We start from the raw sequence: 19,776 nt of genomic DNA on the forward strand, positions 1-19,776 counted from the left end.
ATAAGAGAATACGCCGTAACACGTTAATTCTCTTAGTATACCAGAATCAAATAAAATATCACTGTTACAGTGAAAAAAGACCCACTAACAAAACAGCTGCGTTTGGTGACGTACCTTGACGGCTCGTCTCAGAACAGTTAAACGACTATTTTGAATACAGGTCATGCTGTGAAGTATAGCTTCCAATTTAATCTTCACAGTTAAGAGATCGAGAATGAAGTAGGGACCACCCGGCAGTGGTTTATATTAGGGAGGTGGGGCTCCCGCATCACTGTCGTGATTGGTCTGTTAACTGACAGACGCAGTGTGATTGGTGCTTCCAGGATCTGTCACACCCAGAGGCGTTCCCATAGTGAGATACCGAGCGAATATTTGAAAGAGAACAGCTTAGTTTGTCATATACCATTATTTACCTCAGCAGGCAAGTCATCCAGTTCCTAGAGAAATGAACTCTTGCACTAAATAAATGCACTATATTAGCCTATATATTATATTTTACTTAACCTGTTAATGGTATCTAGATTATTTAATGTATGTTTAAAATATCTTTCTTGAAAATGACAGCGACTGTGTAAATTATGTTTTTACTCTAATTTGTTATTGAAATATAAGTTAATGCAAAAACTGCCTTATGTTCAGTTTATATGTTTTCATACAATGAGTTGGGTGTTGATTATTATATCTAAAAAAATAAATAGCTTCTGAATTCAGGCTAAAAGTCTGAGTGAGTAATGGAGTAAAAGACTGAGTAATGATGCTGAAAAGTCAACTTTGCCATCACAGGAAAAAATTATATTGTAGGATACATTATAATAGAAAATAGTAATCGTAGCATTTCACAAATTACTAATTTCTGATCAAATAAATGCAGCCTTGGTGAGCATGAGACTTTCAAAGACGTTAAAAATCTCACTCACCCCAAACTCAAGTTTAAGCAGCTTTTCTTCGACATATTACAGTGGAAAATCGATAGCAATATCTTATATGCCTAATTAGATGCCCTTCGTGTTAAGAAGTGAAGCAAGATTAACCAGATACAAACCAATACTGTTTGGAATTACTGAATTAACATGACATGATGGTGCATAATGGATTTTCTCTTTCGCCTGAACTGCTCTTTTAAAGGGGTCATATAATGGTAAATGCACTTTTTCAAGTTGATTGTACTGAAATGTGTGTTGGCAGTGCCTGTACACAACCATCATATAATGATAAAAATCTATCCAGTGTTTTTGTTTTAATCTCCTTATATGTTTTCCCCTGCCTCAAATTGAGCCGTTCGATTTTGTGACGTCACTCAATCGGGACGCCCCTCCCACGATTGTTGATTGACAGCAGCGTTTCAACAGATCCCTGTCCTGAGTGAGCTGTCAGTCATCATAGTCCGTCATTGTTGATACACTGGAGCAGAATTGCGTCCAAGCGATTGTGGTGTTCTGTTCTTGGGTGTAATAACGAACACGGCAGTCATTTTGATGTTCCTAAATCCGAACCGCTGAAGACACAGTGGCTGAGTTTTGTTTTCGAAGGGAATATTCTCCACGAGCAACGTCAGTGCTTTCATGTTTGCGCGATTCGCAAATCTTTTCTCACCAGACTGCTTTATTAACGAAGGAAGTAACTTATAAAGCTGATTTGATAAGAAGCTGCTCCTGAAAAAAGAATCGTTACCAACTATTCATGTCTCCCTCCTGAACCTCCAGAAAAAGTAAGTGTAAAATTTTATTAACCTTTATATTAATCTTTGCAAACGCTTCACGATGAATGCCGCTAAGGTTTACATTCAGGGTACATACGGCATGTTTTCTATGTACGACGTTCTCTATATAATTCATAATCCCACGTTTATAATGAACAACGAGTTATGGTTATTGTGTTATTACAAACTGAGTACGTAAGTTATAACTTACATCAGTAAACACATAGCGTTCGTACATCTCACTAAGTTACTCTACCCTGCCAGTACACAAAGATAGATCAAAGTGACAATATAATAACCAACCATTCAGAAACGTCATGTTCGAGCCTTAATTGTCGAACTTCTTCGGGCCGTCATCTTGTTCCGACTCCGGTTCATACTGATACGGTTGCACAGATGTGTCCTCCTCAGAGACTCCCGCTGCCATTTTTTTCCTATACCCTCAACTGTTGTCAAGGAAAAACCTCCACGTGCGGTGTGGTCATAACGCTGTTAAGAACGCCAGCAGAACAGAGGGGCGGAGTGAGCGAAGCTCATTATCATTTAAAGGCATATGTATGGAAGTAAAATAATGTCAAATGTATGGAAGTAAAATAATGTCAAATGTTTTTGAAATAAAAAGCCTGTTGAATTGCACTACTTGGAAAAAAAATAGGCATTGCATTAACCATGCTTGCATTTTAATGCATTGTATTTTTAGGGCTTGCATTTTTAATGGGCTGAAGTTCAACATGGTTGAATATTTAAGCTGTGAATATTTCAATTAAAAACATTTCAAACACATTTTCATCATTAAAAATTCAAAAGTCCATATTCACCCTTCATATTTCATTTCCAAAATATTCAAACTGTTTAAAAATACAACCTATAATATTCAACAGGCAATTTTCGGTCCATTTTAATTCGCTTCTACAAATTCAGTGGTTCAAATTCGACAGTAAATTCAACATTGACGTCCAGGAACTGCAGGAAAAGCAGTAGATTGCCGACTATACTCTCCATCTGCTGTTAGTCGACCTCACCATCAGATGGTGCAAAAGCGCTTGTTGTTGACGAAGACATTCATTCATAAAATGGAAATGATTATCTGTGACAGACAGTATATGCGGAAAAGATGATAAACACACAAAAGCTGTTTGTTTCATTCAATAACTTCATTGTTACTTTCCCTGTGTATTCTACATGTCATCAGCTTTCTCTACCATGAACAGGATAATAATCGGTTTCCCTCAATACCTCATACTCAAGGATTCCCTTTCCGTTGGGACAAAACGCTTAACACATACAGTGATATGAAAGACCAATCTTGCACCTTATTGGGGATGTAGGCTGTAGGCTACTATATATAGGCTACAGGCAAGAAGATGGACTCAGATTGTAAACTTTACGCGCAAAGTTTCATGCTGAGCGTTTCATGATATACTGGCATAAAATCAACACTTGATCAATTAATACTAACACTTTCTATTCTATTCTCTCTCTCTCTCTCTCTCTCTCTCTCTCTCTCTCTCTCTCTCTCTCTCTCTCTCTCTCTCTCTCTCTCTCTCTCTCTCTCTCTCTCTCTCTGGGTTCCCACTCTAAACCAAATGTCAAATTCCCTGACTTTTCACTGACTAAAAAGATGAATTTCCATGACCTATAATATGAAAGTAAAATAATGCCAATTGTTTTTTAAACAAAAAGCCTGTTGAATTGCAGATGGAAATTAGCCTAAGGCTATAATCTGACATATTTACATTTGTGAAAATGTTCATTAATATGTATTGTCCCTTTTGTTTTTTTCAAAAAAAAATTAAAAAAAAATTGTACTACTTGAAAAAATATGCATTGCATTAACCCTGCTTGTATTTTAATGCTTTGTATTTTTAGGGTTTGCATTTTTATGGGCTGAAATTTAGCATGGTTGAATATTTAAGCTGTGAATATTTAAATTCAAAACATTTCAAACACACTTTCATTAGTCAAATTTCAATAATCCATATTCACCTTTCATATTTCACTTCCAAAATATTCAAACTGATTAAAAATACAACCTATAATATTCAACAGGCGGATTGAACAAATTCAGTGGTTCAAATTCGACAGTAAATTCAACGTTGACGTCCAGGAACTGCAGGAAACGCAGTAGATTACCGAGCATAAACTCCTTCTGCTGTCAGTCGACCTCACCAGCAGGGGGTGCAAGCGTGTTGTTGATGAAGACCGAGCAACAGTTAGAGCAAGCCATTAATTCATAAATACTCATTTACAACAATGTAAGTGTATCTGTGACTATTGTGTTTTATGTGAAATTCAGTGTCTTCACGATTACTTTTCCTGTGTAGCCTACATGCATCTCTACCGTGAACGAGATTATAATGTTATTCCACAGATACGGATGTATACAGATCCAATGTTACATTTGAGTTTGACATATCTATTGGTTGTTTAGTTGCCTCAACCTTATATTGCGGCAATTGTGCTTCATGCAGTAGCTACTAGGGTTTCCCTCAATACGTCAGGATTCCCCTGCTGGACATATATAAAGCGCTTAACTTAGCTTAATGGACTCATACAGTGATATAAAAGACCAAACTCGCAGGCAAGCAGAAGCACTCAGAATATGAACTTAACGGCCAAAGTTTAAAGCTGCGCGTTTCTCAGTGATACTGGCATAAGTTGGCTTGACATTGGACATTCGCACATTTAAGGACCGTCTCTAAAGTAACATACGACATTGGTAAACACGTTTCTAACTTCAATAGCATTTGAAGAGAACAACTTGCAGTCATAAAACCAACTGTTAAGTGTTCATGTAGGTGTCAGGCATAATGCGCAATTTATTCAAATAAATTGAAGTTTGCTATTGAAGTTAGAAACGTTTAGGCCTATAGGACTACCAATGTTACTTTAGAGACGGTCCCTACATGTGCGAATGTCAAGCCAATTTTGCATTTAGTCTTTTAGCAGACGCTTTTATCCAAAGCGACGTAAGTTTCAGTTAAACTAACAATATAGGACAACAATATGAAAGTGGTATGACCCTTCCCAGATTAATCGTGTATGTAGGAATATTAACATGTATGTGGGAATACTTATACATACATCCCAATAAGGTGCGAGTTTGGTATTTTATATCACTGTATTAATCCATTAAGCTACGTTAAGTGTTTTGTCCTGATGGAATGGGAATCCTTGGGTATGATGAGGTATTGAGGGAAACCGATTATAATCCCGTTCATGTTAGAAAAAGTTGATAACATGTAGCCTAATGCTGCGTTCACACCGGACGCGAATAGCGTGTCAAATTCGCGCCTACCACGTCTAGTTATACGCTTGACCACTTTGAATCCATTCACGGGTTTCGATTGTGACTCTCTCGGTGAATGCTCGATCAACATAAAAAATATGGCCGCCAACGGGTTTCGATTGTGACGCGCGTAAATTTCGCTTCAAACTTTTGTTTTTTTACGCGCGTCAAGAGCGAAATTGACGCGCGTAAATTTCGCTTCAAACTTTTGTTTTTTTACGCGCGTCAATTTCGCTCTTGACGCGCGTAAAAAAACAAAAGTTTTAAGCGAAATTTACGCGCGTCACAATCGAAACCCGTTGGCGGCCATCTTTTTTATGTTGATCGAGCATTCACCGAGAGAGTCACAGCTCTGTATTTGCCATGGAGAGCAGAACGGCGGCGTAGGGGTCATCTTCGCCGTATTTGTGTCCACCTGACCCTTTGACCCAGTGTGGCGAGTTTCACCATTTGCTCGCTCAAGGAGCTGCGCCTGGATGACAGCCGCTTTCAGCGGTACTTACGCCGGTCCCGCGCCCACCTTGATGACCTGTTGTCCCGCCACGGAGCGAGGATCACCCTCGCACTCATCCACCTAATCTGTCATTTATTTTTGTTTTGATGATGGAGCCAGCCTCCAAAAGTGATTAATCTGTCCTGTGATTTTTTTCTCTCTCACACACAACACTGTCCAGACATGAACGTATAATGCAGTATGTTTGTCTTCACATTATAATAATATTTAATATAATCTAGATATGGAATAAAATGCATTCAATACAAAATGAATGTCTATATATTGAAATCAAGTTTTATGTGATAAAATACTTGCTTTGTTGTGCATTAGAACCATTACAAAATAATGTATTGAAGCATCCAGATACTTCACCACGTGACAGCAGCAAGCAGCTAGGCTTCTGATTAGTAAACGCGGCGCGAATTGACGCCAAAGTTCAGATTTTCAACTTGGGCGGCAGACGCGAATTCGCGTCAAACGCGTGAATGCACAAAATGCACCATTCGCGCGTAACGCGCCAGACGCTCAATTCGCGCCATTCGCACGAACTTGACGCGCGAATGAGGCGTATTCGCGTCTACCGCGCCGCGCTCCACGCCTCATTCGCGCCGCAGGAATTTTTTACGCGCGTAACGCGTCTTTGAATTGACTTAACATTGAAATCACTCGCGCCTGACACGCTATTCGCGTCCGGTGTGAACGCAGCATAAGGCTACACAGGGAAAGTAACAATGAAGTTAATGAATGAAACATAAAAAACAGCTTTTGTGCCTTTATCATCTTTTCCGCATATATACTGACCCAGATAATCATCACAAAAAACTTAATGCATGCTCAATTGTTGTAAATGAGTATTTATGAATGAATGTCTTGCTCTAACTGTTGCTATGTTCTTCGTCAACAACACGCGCTTGCACCCCCTGCTGGTGAGAATTGGTATAGAAAAATTACATTTTGATAAATGGAAACTAAAATTTAAAGCAACAAACTAAATTCCCTGATATTCCATGACTTGGACAAAAAATATATAAAATTCCCTGACTTTCAATGTCTGGAATAGACCTTTGAAATTCCATGACATTCCAGAAATTCCATGACCCGTGGGAACCCTAGTCTCTCTCTCTCTCTCTCTCTCTCTCTCTCTCTCTCTCTCTCTCTCTCTCTCTCTCTCTCTCTCTCTCTCATTCATATATATAAAAAAGTCCTAAAATGCCTACGTGTATTGCATTAGCTTAAACTGGGATCATAGCACTTGCATATTGTTGTCCTCCTATTGTTAGTTTAACTGTAAATCGCTTTGGATAAAAGTGTCTGCTAAATGTAAAATTTGCTTGACATTGGACATTCGCACATTTAGGGACCGTCTCTAAAGTTGTATACAACATTGGCATGTACGTTTCTAACTTCAATAGCAAACTTAAATTTATTTGAATAAATATCAAAAATCCAAAGGCTGCACATTATGCCTGACACAGTCATAAAATCAACTATAAAGTGTTCATGTAGTCATGCCCGGATTAGCATAGTTTTGTGCCCTAGGGTGACCACAGTTTAAGTGCCCCCCTCCTCACACTTAATGTGTGAACAATTGAAATTCAGTATTTCTATGAAGATAATAGATGTACATGAACTTACAGCTTAAGTAAAGACTCACCACAAATACTGCAGGGAATTCAATAAATCCGTGACAAGAATAGCGCGCGTAGACGTCTGTGGGATGGAGAAAAATCACAACCTATGTGCGTCTGAGCAATGAGCGATCTATCGACTATCGTTAGTCGTTACCTAGCAGCGAATGCAAACAAAATGAAAGTGAAACGAAAATACGCAACTCATATAGGCCTATGATTAGGGCCGTGGAGCAGCAGCAGCGCCCCGAACTACTGACAGTAAAATAAAGCCCAGAACTTGCCAGTCGCGGGCCGATCTCGCTCACGATCCAGTTAAGAAATCAATTGAATTCGCCTCAGAATTTTAACATCATTCATCACTACGAGATCCAGCGAGAAACATTCCGATTCCGCGCAGAGTTCTGTTATAAACCATAGATATCAGATCAAACAGCGCTGACGTAGAAACCAGGAGAAACACTTCGCTGCATATGTTAGCTTCAGGGCCTGTGCTAGTTAACATTACTTCTGCTCCTGCCGCCGGTTTCTGAATAAAAAAGCTTGCGATTGCGGGTACATTATGAATAGTGGCAATGTGCCGTGATTGTTTTTCTTTTTTAAGTTTTCTCTTAGCGCAACCGCTTAACTGACGCCTGTCCGTTTTGAATTAGTCTGATTGACTAATTGGGCGGCAGTGTGTCACTGTGGAATGGACCAAGATCGGGGGAGGGGTAGGGGGGCACTTACCAAATCGCAATTATATTTCTTTATTTTTAAATGCATAAATATGTATGTATTAAATATATATGTATCAAATATATAACTATATAATGAATACATATACATTTATAAAATATGACAAATATATTAAAGGTATAGTATTTGTTTTAATGATTTGGTGCCCCCCATTGGCTGGTGCCCCTGGGCACTCGCCCAGTCTCAGATATGGATAATCCGGACCTGCATGTAGTAAGTCGTTCTATTCATATGCTATTGAAGTTAGAAACGTGTATACCAAAGTCGTATAAACTTTAGCGACGGTCCCTAAATGTGCGAATGTCCAACATCAAGCCATCTTTATGCCAGTCTATCACTGGGAAACGCTCAGCTGTGCGCGTTATTCTGAGTCCTTCTGCTTGCCTGTGAGTTTGGACTTTTACATCACTAGTCCATTAAGCTACGTTAAGCATTGTACAGGTCCAGCAGGGGAATCCTGAAGTATTGAGGGAAACCCTAATAGCCTGCATGCAGCACATCGCCACAATATAAAGTTAAGGCAACTAAACAACCAAGAGAAATATGTCAACCTCAAAAATGGAACATTGGATCTGTATATCCGCATCGGGGAATAACACTATGATCTCGTTCACGGTAGAGAAATATGCATGTAGGCTACACAGGAAAAGTAACTGTGAAGGCACCGAATTTAACAAAAACAGCCGTCATAATAATCACAAACTTACATTGCTGTAAATGAGTTTTATGAATGAATGACTTGCTCTAATTTTGCTGGTCTTCGTCAACAACAAGCGCTTGCACCCCCTTCTGGTGAGGTCGACTAACAGCAGATGGAGATCATGCTCGGCAATCTTCTGCTTTTCCTGCAGTTCCTGGACGTCAATGTTGAATTTACTGTCGAATTTGAACCACTGAATTTGTAGAAGCGAATTTGCAAAGCGAAATAAAATGGACCGAAAACCGCCTGTTGAATATTATAGGTTGTATTTTTAAACAGTTAGAATATTTTGGAAGTGAAATATGAAGGGTGAATATGGATTATTGAATTTTTAATAATGAAAATGTGTTTGAAATGTTTTTAATTGAAATATTCACAGCTTAAATATATTCAGCCATGTTGAATTTCAGCCCATAAAAATGCAAGCCCTAAAAATACAATGCATTAAAATGCAAGCATGGTTAATGCAATGCCTATTTTTTTTTTCTAAGTAGTGCAATTCAACAGGCTTTTTATTTCAAAAACATTTGACATTATTTTACTTCCATACATATGCACTGAAATGGAGTGCTGAAAACAGAGCTATTTTTGACCAGGTAAAATTAGTGTTTTCTTACAATACTAACGGAAATTTTTAATTAAAGTATCTTACAAACTTTTCATTTAGACCCTAAAGAATCAAATTAACTTGTATGAAAATGGCATTATTTAAGTAACTGTATCCATTGGGGACTCTGAAGGTTTATTTACAGCATCACTTCATATTAAATAGACAAATCAGGAGAAAAAAAAACACAGTCGTAATATCAAAATATACTTTATTTTGGACTTCAGATCTGATTCAAATGACAACAGATCAATGCAATGCAAGGGGGAATTTTTGCAACCAAAAACGTTTGACTGGGGAAACAAAGGTCAGGTGTGGGGACATCTGAGAACACGTGGGACTCAGAGTGAGCAAAACTGAGGTCTAAGCTGTACACCCTCAAACCGACCTCCAGTAGTTTGTTGGGGTTTCTTTTTTTTCTCTTTTTTGCTTATTTATTTACTCTTTTTTTAATAGCTACAAAGAAATATGAATTACAAAAGTTTTAAAAGAGTACAAAAAGTCCAGGAGACACAGACGCAGTAAGAATAATGATTAGAAATGACACTGGGGAACTGAAGGTTGCTGTGGGCAGGCAGATGCTGGGGCGATTACAGAGAAGAGCAAACACCCTTCTGTTGTCGTAGGCTGTAATAAATAAAATGTTCAGATGTGTTTTTTTTATCAGTTTTATACAGACCAAATACCACGTCCTTGTTTAAAATTCAAGGTTAAACATCATATGATGTCCTAAAATGTCTTTCTGTGGGAGGAAAAAGAGATTCAGAGCCTCTATTATGGGACAGAGACAGTCTTTTGCACTCTTTGGGTCTGTGACTACTTTTCCCCCTCAATGGAAGTTTAACGTCTAAACACTGAGAAAAACCAAAAGCACATTAGTATAGACTGTCCTCATGCATGCAATTACTGTAAATGAACATCATCATCTCACATGGTTGTGCAGAAAATCCCAAAATGTGGTTTTACCTTCAAAATCATTTAAATAATGGTCATTCAGATGTTTGTTCAATGTTCTTAGCATCAGACTTGCTTTAAGTTTTGAGTTCTCCAATAAAAAAACATGCTCAATGTTTAGTTTAATGTAATGTATTTTTAACTGCATGTAGTTTGCGAGACAAAGTAAATAATCCAGTTATTAAAATGTTTGAAAATAATCTGATGTTTAATTAGAAATACTGTAAACCTAAAGCAAGTCTTTTGTTTTTAATCTGCATGCATGTCAAACGGTCCTCGGCTGCTCAAACGTCTCGACCTGAGGAACAGAATTGTTGCTGTTAATTTTAAGGGGAACTAAATATAGTATGAGTGAACGGATGCATTTCCTGAAGATGTGCGTGCGTGTTTTTTGTTTTTTTTGTTGGGGGGGGGGGGATACGAGGGGGGATAACAATTACACCATAGCATAAAAACTAAAACCGAAGAACAAGATTGAAAATAGATTTTTTTTCATGTCCCCACACTGTTGAAATCACAAAACATCCAGTACCAAAAGACTAAATAACTGTACTTGTGTCAAACGGAGGAAAACATGAATCCTGGAATCATGCAGCTGTGACGTCAAATCAAATGTGTGAAAAAAAGAGAGGGGGAAGGACAATAAAACGCTTGATATGTCTGCATACTGAAACGGAAACTACCAACAAAGATTAAAATCCTTTCGTTCGTTTATTTTGATGAGATTGGTTTTGAAGAACAGATAGTAAAATATCTTCCAAATTTGGTACATACACCAGTCCTCTTGTCTTTCTTCTTCCTCGGCTATATTGTTTGTTTTTTCCCACCTTACAAAAGTCATTTGAATGTCTCTGGTTGGAATCACATCCTCTGCGCTCGGCCCGTGGCGTCAGGGTGCTTGTGTTTGTTTGTCTGTAGTGGCTGGCCATGGTTCACTAGGGACTGTAGCAGTTTGAGGGTCAGGGACAGTCATTTTGGCTATGTACACATTCATAGTCGGTCCATGGCTTCCAGCAAGCAGCGCTATTTCCGCAGATCTAATACACAAACCTACAATGAAAACAAAAAAGATTACATGTATATAGGCACTAACACATATCCATAACCTTTGCTTGCAGCACAGAGGAAGCTTGTACTTACAGAGCCGTCCGACGCACTTGCTCCTACTTTGTCTCCTGCTGCATTCCAGCAAACTTCAAAAATGCCCCCTGTCCCTCTGTAGCTATGGACTAAAGCACCAGTCTGTGGAAATGACACCGACAAAAGAGTTCTGATCACGCTGCAGTGTTTGCATCTGCTCTACATCTGCTGAATCAGAAAAGGTCCGGTCTTACCTGTGTGTTCCAGATGTGGACACACTTGTCGAAAGAGCCGCTGGCTAGATGGCGTCCATCAGGGCTGAAGGCCACGCTGTACACGGGCTCCTGGTGTTTGGTTAGTGTGTGGATGCAGATACCTCGATCTACGTCCCAAAGCCGAACAGTGGAGTCAAAGGAAGCACTAGAGTTGTCAGAGAATAACACAATCAGTTTGTGTTCAGGTTATTGATGGCTTTTTTTAACAGCACACATTTTATTGGGAATGCAACATAAAAATAAATCTGGCAAATACCCCTAAACTATTATTTTAATGTGATTTTGTTTTTTAAACATTGTATGGCTGATAACCAATCAATGGAAACTTGTAGCATTTAACAATTTATTTTTCAGTTTAATAAGTGATAGAAATTAATTTTGAGATTTGCTAAAGCTTATATTTAACAGTGCTAATTATTATATGCCACCAAAATCAAAATATAAAAAGTAGAGGAAATGTTTAGACAAAATCTATAAAATGTATATATATATATATAGAGAGAGAGAGAGAGAGAGAGAGAGAGTTGCACAGACTGGTCGACTTCAAGCTTAAGCATCATAACAGAGCATTAATGTCAACTAGTCGCTGATCATGGCCTATTCTGCACAACAGTATAAGAAGCCTTTGAAGTCCACTTTTACGATCAGTTTTCAACAGTTAAAATGACAAATAAATGCATACTCTGGGAACGCTTCACAAAATATGTTTGATTATACCATCTGGATGCTCAAAATTGATCAGGTGAATGCATTATTTAAAACCGCTTATTGTACAAGCAAGGAAATAGGCGTTCTAAACTAATGCGCTGCTGCATTGTAACGCTCACATGCAGATCGTGCGCACCGAAACATTCAGAAGCGCAGAAATGTATTGTTAACAGTTCTGTGATTTATCAAGAAAATAGCTTAGAAGCTGAAAAGTCTGACATATATTTCTTAGTAACTAAAACCCACAGCTTCACTATTAGTAGAGAGATGTTGCCAGGTGCAATTCACACGCAATCGCTCTCTCTCTACTAATGCGTTCATATAAATGTAATTTTTACTGTTCTACTTTATCTGTATCTGATTTAGAACGAGCAGAAATCTGAGAAATATGACGACCCAAAGACAAAAGAACTGATAAAAATAAGCTGTTATGTAGGAGCAATAGCCTTGTGGGCAGCGCTGTCATGTGCCATATCTGTGCGTTTGAGTCTCAGCTCGAGTATTTGTTCATTAATAAAGTCATCAGCGAGTAGTCAACTTTCAAAAAAAAAAAAAAAAAATTCGTTCAACCCAAAACACATACACTTGATATGGCAACAACATATCATACATCTCTTGAGAACACATTTGGTGCAGTGTAAATCTGATAAATTGGCCAATACCAGTCTATAATTAGTCACAATGGTGAATATGCATTAATATTAACACTTAAGGGTGTATTTTTGCGTCTAGTTAATTTGAGGAGGTGTTCTAAGTAAGGCTCGCCCTTTTCTGGTTCGATAGTCCCCTTTTAAGTGCACTTACATTGTGAACACAAAATGCATTAAGGTCATATGTAGCTGTGTTTTTGATAATTTTCCCAACTTTCATGGATCCCAGACCCTGAGAATATCTGGGAATACACTATAACAAAAATATAACTATCTTCTATCGCTTGTTTCTGCGGCTTCACTTGTTGTTTTTGATCCGGAGATTCTGTACTCTTTCAGAAGATGTATAACAGTGGATGGATTGCAGGAAAATTCCATTATTACTATTTATAAATAGTAGTAGCTATTATCATAGAGTTGCAGCTGGTGAATCGGATATTAAAGGATGGTGACTCTACCTGGCCAGCATTAGATTGGCATTGGGGTTGTTGGTTCCTGGACCTGTGGGGCTCCATTTTATAGTGTAGATTTCTTTGCTGTGAGCTTGCAAATCATGAACACAAGTGTCCTGTTTCATACTCCAGATCTAGAACATTGGAAGAAGCAATGATTTAGATTCATAAGGACAGCATTTGCATTTTCAAAACACCTTATGAAGTGTGCACCATGTCCTCGTATTTTCATCTTGGTTCCTCAATATGAAAATACGATTCTGAATTCCTATATAGTGTAGGCAGTGTGGGAAGGACATTTACCTTGAGAGTCATATCATCAGAACACGACGCCAGCAGGTTGCCAGTCGGATCCCATTTGATTGCATTAACTTCATTCTGGAGACAGAGAAAAAACAGTTTGATATTCATCCCTTTGGCAGACTGAAAGTGTAGGAAACAGCGGGATGAGCAGACAGTTCTTACTGTGTGTCCTTGGAATGTCTTAATGGGTCGGTCCTGGCCCAGTTTGCACACATGGATGCACATGTCTGTGCTACAGGAGGCAAACGTGTTGTTACTCTGCCAGTCCACGTCCAGAGCGGGTGCTGAAGTGAAAGGCAGAAAAGGCCACAGCATAAGAGCATTTTACACAATATTAGTATAATATTAAGAATAATAAAGTGGAATATCTGTGAACCTGAATGAAACGGGAACTGCTGTTTGGCTTCCCCTGTGTGAGCATCCCAAATGATTGTTGTCTGAAGAAAAGGAGGAAATATTAACTCATCTGTGACAGGTTAGACTGATATAAATTGATATAAACTATTAACTAGGTTAATTATTCACTAGATACTTACATTTTCTGAAAAAAAAAATGTGGGTAGTGGATCTACAGAACTACAATGCTAGTGTCCTAGCTCAGGGATTCCCAAACTTTTTGGTCAGTCGAACCCCTATAATGTTTACTTGAAATAACCCCTAAAGATTAGGTTAATATTTCAATAATTTAACATCTGCATGTTCATAGTTCTCTGATTTTGGTTTATCATCACAAGACATGCAGGTAAACAAAACATTGAATCAAATATTTTAGTAACCCCAGTTTGGGAAACCCTGTTCCAGATTTACTATCGTTTTAGGTGTCAGGGTGTTGCTATGCGGTATTGCAGTAGTTTGTAGCATGTTGCTATTGTTCTGAGTGCTTTCTTACTACACTTCACAGACTGTAGTTTCCTTCTCGTACCTTATCAACACCGGCGCTGAGGATAAAGTTTCCTTTTTTGTTCCATTTTAATGCGAAAATTGGACCTTTATGTTGCCCCAGGGTACTGGCCAGATTACCTGTGAATAAACACAGTACTGTCATGACAACTCTGAGTGTTTGCATTATAATGGATATGACAATGTTGATATATTTGGTCTTGGCGGAATAGATCTGCTACGCTGCTGCAGAGAAAGTACTGGACTTTCTACTGCCAATACATACACAACACACTGCTGTGGGCAAGAAAGACATGCTGCTGTTGTACAATATAGCGTACATGAATTACACTTAGCATATCTATACAGGTGGAGCTGGGGAAGGTGGAGGGTTTCTGAAAGCGCACTGCAACTGCTACAGCAAATACAGATCAAGTATTTGAAGGTTGAGCAGCAAGCTAATTAGCTACTGAAACAGAAGGAACCAATCAGCCGAGCCCTATAGGGAATGATGTGATTGCAAGCAGAGTGTGTTAAGGACCTATCAGCCTGCGCCACCTAGAGTTTCATGACAGAACTCTGTATTTATCAGACTGCTGAATAGACAGAAAAGCATGTTCATACAGAAGGCAAATACATTTGCTTACCATCTTTAGTCCATATTCTTGCAAAGCCATCATAGGAGCCTGTAGCTAATAGTGTACCTTCACTCTGAAAAACACAAGGTGAATACGTTAGTCTTTCAATATACACAGAACAGAGAGAGTGTTGTCAGAGCTGAACTCACGTTCCAGTCTAACGATGTGACGTCTTTGTTGCTGGGCACATCTTGGCCTCCTTCCCGTATGCAGTGCCTCAGGACGAGCTGTGTAGAGCTACTACTGCTGTTCTCACTCAGATTCCAGATGCGTGCCGTCGAGTCTCCAGACCTGTGGAGAGCCAGAGTATTAAATAACTCTTTGACTTCCCTTTCATCTACAGATGCATTAATCACATATATCACATATATATTTCCCAATATCGATACTCAACCTATCTGTTGACAGTTTCTAATATTGATGTTTTATTAATATTAATCTATTCTACACTGTTTGGAATGGATTGGTATTTAAAATATAAACTGCTACAACAAATTACAATTTATGTTACTAGAGTGCCAAATTATTTTTATACTTAAAGTACTTGTATAGCCTTTCTGGAGCTTGAAAGTGCATGGTAACGCTATGACTAACCCAGAGTATTGACACATCTGACAGATACCGATCCATTTAAAAAGGTCAGCATTAGCGTCATTACCCATTCAGGTATTGGATCAGTTTGTTCTTGTTGTGTACTCAGTAGAGATGAATGGATGAACAGATTCAGTGATTTAAAGAGACTGTATAACTGACCCAGAGGCGAGGAGGTCACTGACGGGGTTCCAGGCGCAGATGAAGACCTCCGACTCGTGACCTCTCAGGACCATGGCTTTATTCTGAGGGATCTCCACATCCACGTCCACCTCCATCATGTCTGCATGGTTATCTGCACATATCATCACATAACGTCTATCATTAAGAGGAAGGACAAAACAACTCTTTGATTTACAGCCACAGTAATTCAGCCAGCTCACATACCTGTATTTACTTCCTGATTTCGGTTTAAGTCCACAGTAGTCGATTGTAAAGTGCGCGCACGCGATCATTGGTAACTAAGCAATGGTAATTTACCAATGATCGTGCGCGCGCGCGCACTCGAAAATCGACTACTGTGGACTTCGACCGAAAACAGGAAGTAAATACAGGTATGTGAGCTGGCTGAATTAACATCACTTTTTAATTCATATCTTTCACATCTACTGCAGTCAGATTCACCGTGTTCACTCTGAATAAAATAACTCGCATGCCTGTGCACTTGTAATGACACATCAAGGGTGTTAAGAGGCTAAAACTTTAAACTTTAAAACAAATTTTAAAAAGAGGATAACACGGTGTAGGCAACACCGATTTTTGTCAAGTGTTCTCTGTACCGAGAGCACTCCAAATTTACAAAAAAATGAGCTCAATGTTAAAATTGACCGGAGTTCTCCTTTAAGAACAATGATAAACATGTAATGTGTTCCAGAATCATTCGGTGACTCACTCGGTAAGGCGTGAGCACCATTCTCTTCTCCGTTTGCGGTGTTCTCTCCGTTTTTGGGGTTGCCCTGCATGTTGGTGCTGGTTGCAGAGGGCGCTGCGGCGGCCTGTTGCTGGGCCAGTTTGTCTCGGTACGCCTGCTGCCGGGTCTGTACCACATCGGGCATCACCGCATCAATCAATGACAGAGATTCAATCGGCCGCCCATCGAACAGTGTGCCGTCCTGCAGACAGAAGTCAACATGTCAGCCATGCACTCATTTTACGTTAAAGGGATTGTGTGCATCAACCAATATTTTTATCTGGGTGAAGCTCAATCCAAAATAAACAAATAAAATAAGAAATTATAATTTTACATTTATTAAAATGAAGCCTATTTTTAGAACCACCGGAACTTATAGCATTATACAAATATATATATATGCATTTAACAGTATAAAATTTACGTCGATAAAGATGATAGGCTGTAGGGCTGGACTGGGACTAAAAATCGGCCTGGGCATTTTGGCCCAGACTGGCCCACTACATATAATCATAAACACAACCGACATTAATTTTAATGTTAAATTCATCAATGTGGTGCACTTTGAGAGTTAAAAATTAAGAGCTCCAACCCATAATCAGTGTGCAAATTGAACAAAGAAGAACTCAAAACTCTTTTAGCTGTGATATAGTGTCTGTCTGCATTACACTACTACATAATAATAGTTATAATAATAATCCCATTACAGTAATACTAGCCATATATTGTAAAACAAATGCACTGGGAAAAAAAGCAACTTTCAGAATTAATTATGTTGTAATTTCTATCCTTGAAAGAGATAAACACATCATGATATTTTATTTTGGCGGAAAACATGGTTTACAAACGCGTCTCATTACAATTCTAGTAAAATGCGTATTGTCAACAATGCAGATGTGTAAATACAGCGTAACTGGGTAATGGGTTCCTACACTCATAGCCTAAGTGTTCTGAACGTTGCCTAGTTCTTCTTACCACAGTTCTCTACACTCACTCATTCTCTCCTGATCCTCCTCAATATCCTCATCAGACACTTGAAGGGCCCGTTTCTTTTTTTCACACTATTTCTCTGCACATTCCTTGCGTTTTTTCTCCATCTCTGACTATTTTGACAGAAACACACTGACATGCAGGCTCGCTCAGAGCCCAAAGGGGAAGGAGTTTAAAGATGTGATTGGACCAGTGTTAATCAAGAAAAGAACCAATGGGCCGCTGATCTACGTGTTTCATGGGCCGGTCTGTGAAAAAAAAACCTACGCTGACTTTTTTTTGTCCAATGCATTACACCGGCACAAAGATCCCAGCGCCGCCAATTAAGCAAAACTAAACGAATGGGTCGCCGATGTACGAGTATTATGGGCCGTTCAGACAAAAAATTTTTTTTTTCTTTTAAGAATGATCTGTATCGGCCCAAAAAGCACGTCGGCCCACCGGTAAAGTGCCCGGTATGCCCGATGGCCAGTCCAGCCCTGATAGGCTGTTAGATTAATCCATAATGAGTAAAACTGTCCAGAGCTTATCAGACAGCAGAAATAAATGTGACGACACCCAGTCAGTGCGTGTCGCTAATAAGTGATTTCTGCGTGACTCTGGGAATGAACAGTGGTTTCGTTTGATACACAAACTCACACACGTGATGTGACGCTCACAGTGTTTTAAGCGCCTGCCGTCTTAATATATGAGGACATGAACTTCATGTCCAGTGTTGCTTTGAGAGTCACTTCATGAGCTTTTCAAATTTAATTTGAGAAAAACCACTGTCAAAAACACACTAAACAAACTGAAAGATCTTCACGACAAACTATCAAAATAAAAGTTATGATAAAACACAGAATCCCCCAAAAAGACAATGTAAAACAAAGAATTTAAGGTAAATTAAAATGTTGCTACTGTGTTAAGTAAAATTATAAACAAACAATTTAAAGTACATTCATTCTCAAGGTCTAACAAATATGTGGAAAGCATTTCCTTCCCCACTAATGGTAAATGAGTATCGTGACAAATATCGATATATGGAAAATAAAATATGGGGATAATATTTTTGGCTCAGCCCTACTGTGTGGGCCTTTTTGAAATGTTTCCAACAAATGTATCTGGGCATTATTTGTAAGATTCACTAATCTGCATAATACATGTAAATATGCAAATGTGGTTGTTCATAAATTAAAAAAGGTTCTTGATTGATCTGTAATTGAAGCTGTAATATCACCTCATTGATGCTGACTTCAGCCTCCACGTACTGCAGGCCCTTCTGGATGATGGAGATCAGGGCAGCAGGGGGCACTAGGGCTCCGTTGATGTTAGACTGACTGATGTGGCTCTCAATGCCGAATGTGAAGGCCGAATGGGAAAACCCTGCCAGAGGGAATGATAAACACTTCAGTGTGACGCTTGCAGGATCAACTTTCTCTCCAGCGGAGGGTATCATGTGCACTCCCTTAAACAACACCCTGACTGTGAACAGTCCTAGTGTTCTACTGTAATCAATGCTGATAACAGCTTGTGTCCCAAAACTCAAAAGTTAGGACATATAGTGACAGATACACAAGTGATCTGCAATAAAGAGTAAAAGGATAGTTCACTAGTATATGAAAAATATATGAATGGTGCTGCTGTTGTTGTTTTTTCACTTAATAAACAAGTAGATATTTTATGAAAAAATTGTTACGCAATTAATGCCATAAAGAAGCTGTCATGTGGATTTAAAAGATGGGGACTGTTTCGATTATACTTTCTTTGTGATATTTTAGTCCTTTTTGGATCTATTAACATCCTGGTCGTTATTAACTGTCATGATGGCAAGAGATGGATGAGTTTGTTTGGATACAATTTTGGGATGTTTCGTTTAAGCAGCACTTACCTGACTCCTGCAGGTATCTATACACCAGGAAGTTGACCTCATCGCTGCTAATACTCATCTTCACACCTGCTTACACCATGAGGTCAGCACACAGGACACAAGCCTGAGAGAGAAAGGACAAAAACAACATCAGAAAGCCATCTCACAGAATGACACTAAAAATGACAACAGAAGAGGTATGAATAGAGTGTAAATAAAAAACCCTTTTTTACAGTGTAATAAGGGGGTGAAAGCTCTCTTTGTCAGCAGAAACCTGAGTGTGTATTATGCTAGCAGAGGTTACCAAGGGCTTCATAGTCCTGCATGACTGAATAACAAG

The 19,776-nt window shown here is 38.8% G+C and overlaps 3 protein-coding genes across 7 annotated transcripts in view; 2 read left to right on the forward strand and 1 right to left on the reverse strand.

Annotated features, from left to right (window-relative positions):
- Positions 1-19,776, forward strand: part of LOC143711515 (uncharacterized) — a 232,757-nt gene that overhangs the window by 203,392 nt on the left and 9,589 nt on the right. The window lies entirely within an intron of this gene.
- Positions 1-19,776, forward strand: part of s100p (S100 calcium binding protein P) — a 267,160-nt gene that overhangs the window by 5,300 nt on the left and 242,084 nt on the right. The gene's annotated exons all lie outside the window — the stretch shown is intronic.
- The window catches only part of tbl1xr1a (TBL1X/Y related 1a), an 83,772-nt gene continuing 73,347 nt past the window's right edge, over positions 9,352-19,776 (reverse strand). For 4 of the 5 annotated variants that reach the window (XM_077203081.1, XM_077203079.1, XM_077203080.1 and 1 more), the window contains 14 exons: positions 19,458-19,560; positions 18,807-18,952; positions 16,580-16,799; positions 15,850-15,982; positions 15,246-15,387; positions 15,106-15,169; positions 14,502-14,599; positions 13,956-14,016; positions 13,742-13,863; positions 13,580-13,654; positions 13,283-13,410; positions 11,446-11,611; positions 11,252-11,353; positions 9,352-11,161 (listed from right to left, as the gene is read on the reverse strand). In XM_077203081.1, the coding sequence (XP_077059196.1) occupies positions 11,135-11,161; positions 11,252-11,353; positions 11,446-11,611; positions 13,283-13,410; positions 13,580-13,654; positions 13,742-13,863; positions 13,956-14,016; positions 14,502-14,599; positions 15,106-15,169; positions 15,246-15,387; positions 15,850-15,982; positions 16,580-16,799; positions 18,807-18,952; positions 19,458-19,515 (1,542 nt within the window). In that variant the 5' untranslated portion in view covers positions 19,516-19,560 and the 3' untranslated portion in view covers positions 9,352-11,134. Of the gene's footprint in view, positions 11,162-11,251; positions 11,354-11,445; positions 11,612-13,278; positions 13,411-13,579; positions 13,655-13,741; positions 13,864-13,955; positions 14,017-14,501; positions 14,600-15,105; positions 15,170-15,245; positions 15,388-15,849; positions 15,983-16,579; positions 16,800-18,806; positions 18,953-19,457; positions 19,561-19,776 lie in introns of those variants that run through there. The other variant, XM_077203083.1, reaches the window with a different exon arrangement.

This window comes from Siphateles boraxobius, unplaced genomic scaffold (genome assembly GCF_051911475.1).
Source record: "Siphateles boraxobius isolate OS27281-9 unplaced genomic scaffold, OSU_SipBor_1 5, whole genome shotgun sequence".
Taxonomy (NCBI): domain Eukaryota; kingdom Metazoa; phylum Chordata; class Actinopteri; order Cypriniformes; family Leuciscidae; genus Siphateles; species Siphateles boraxobius.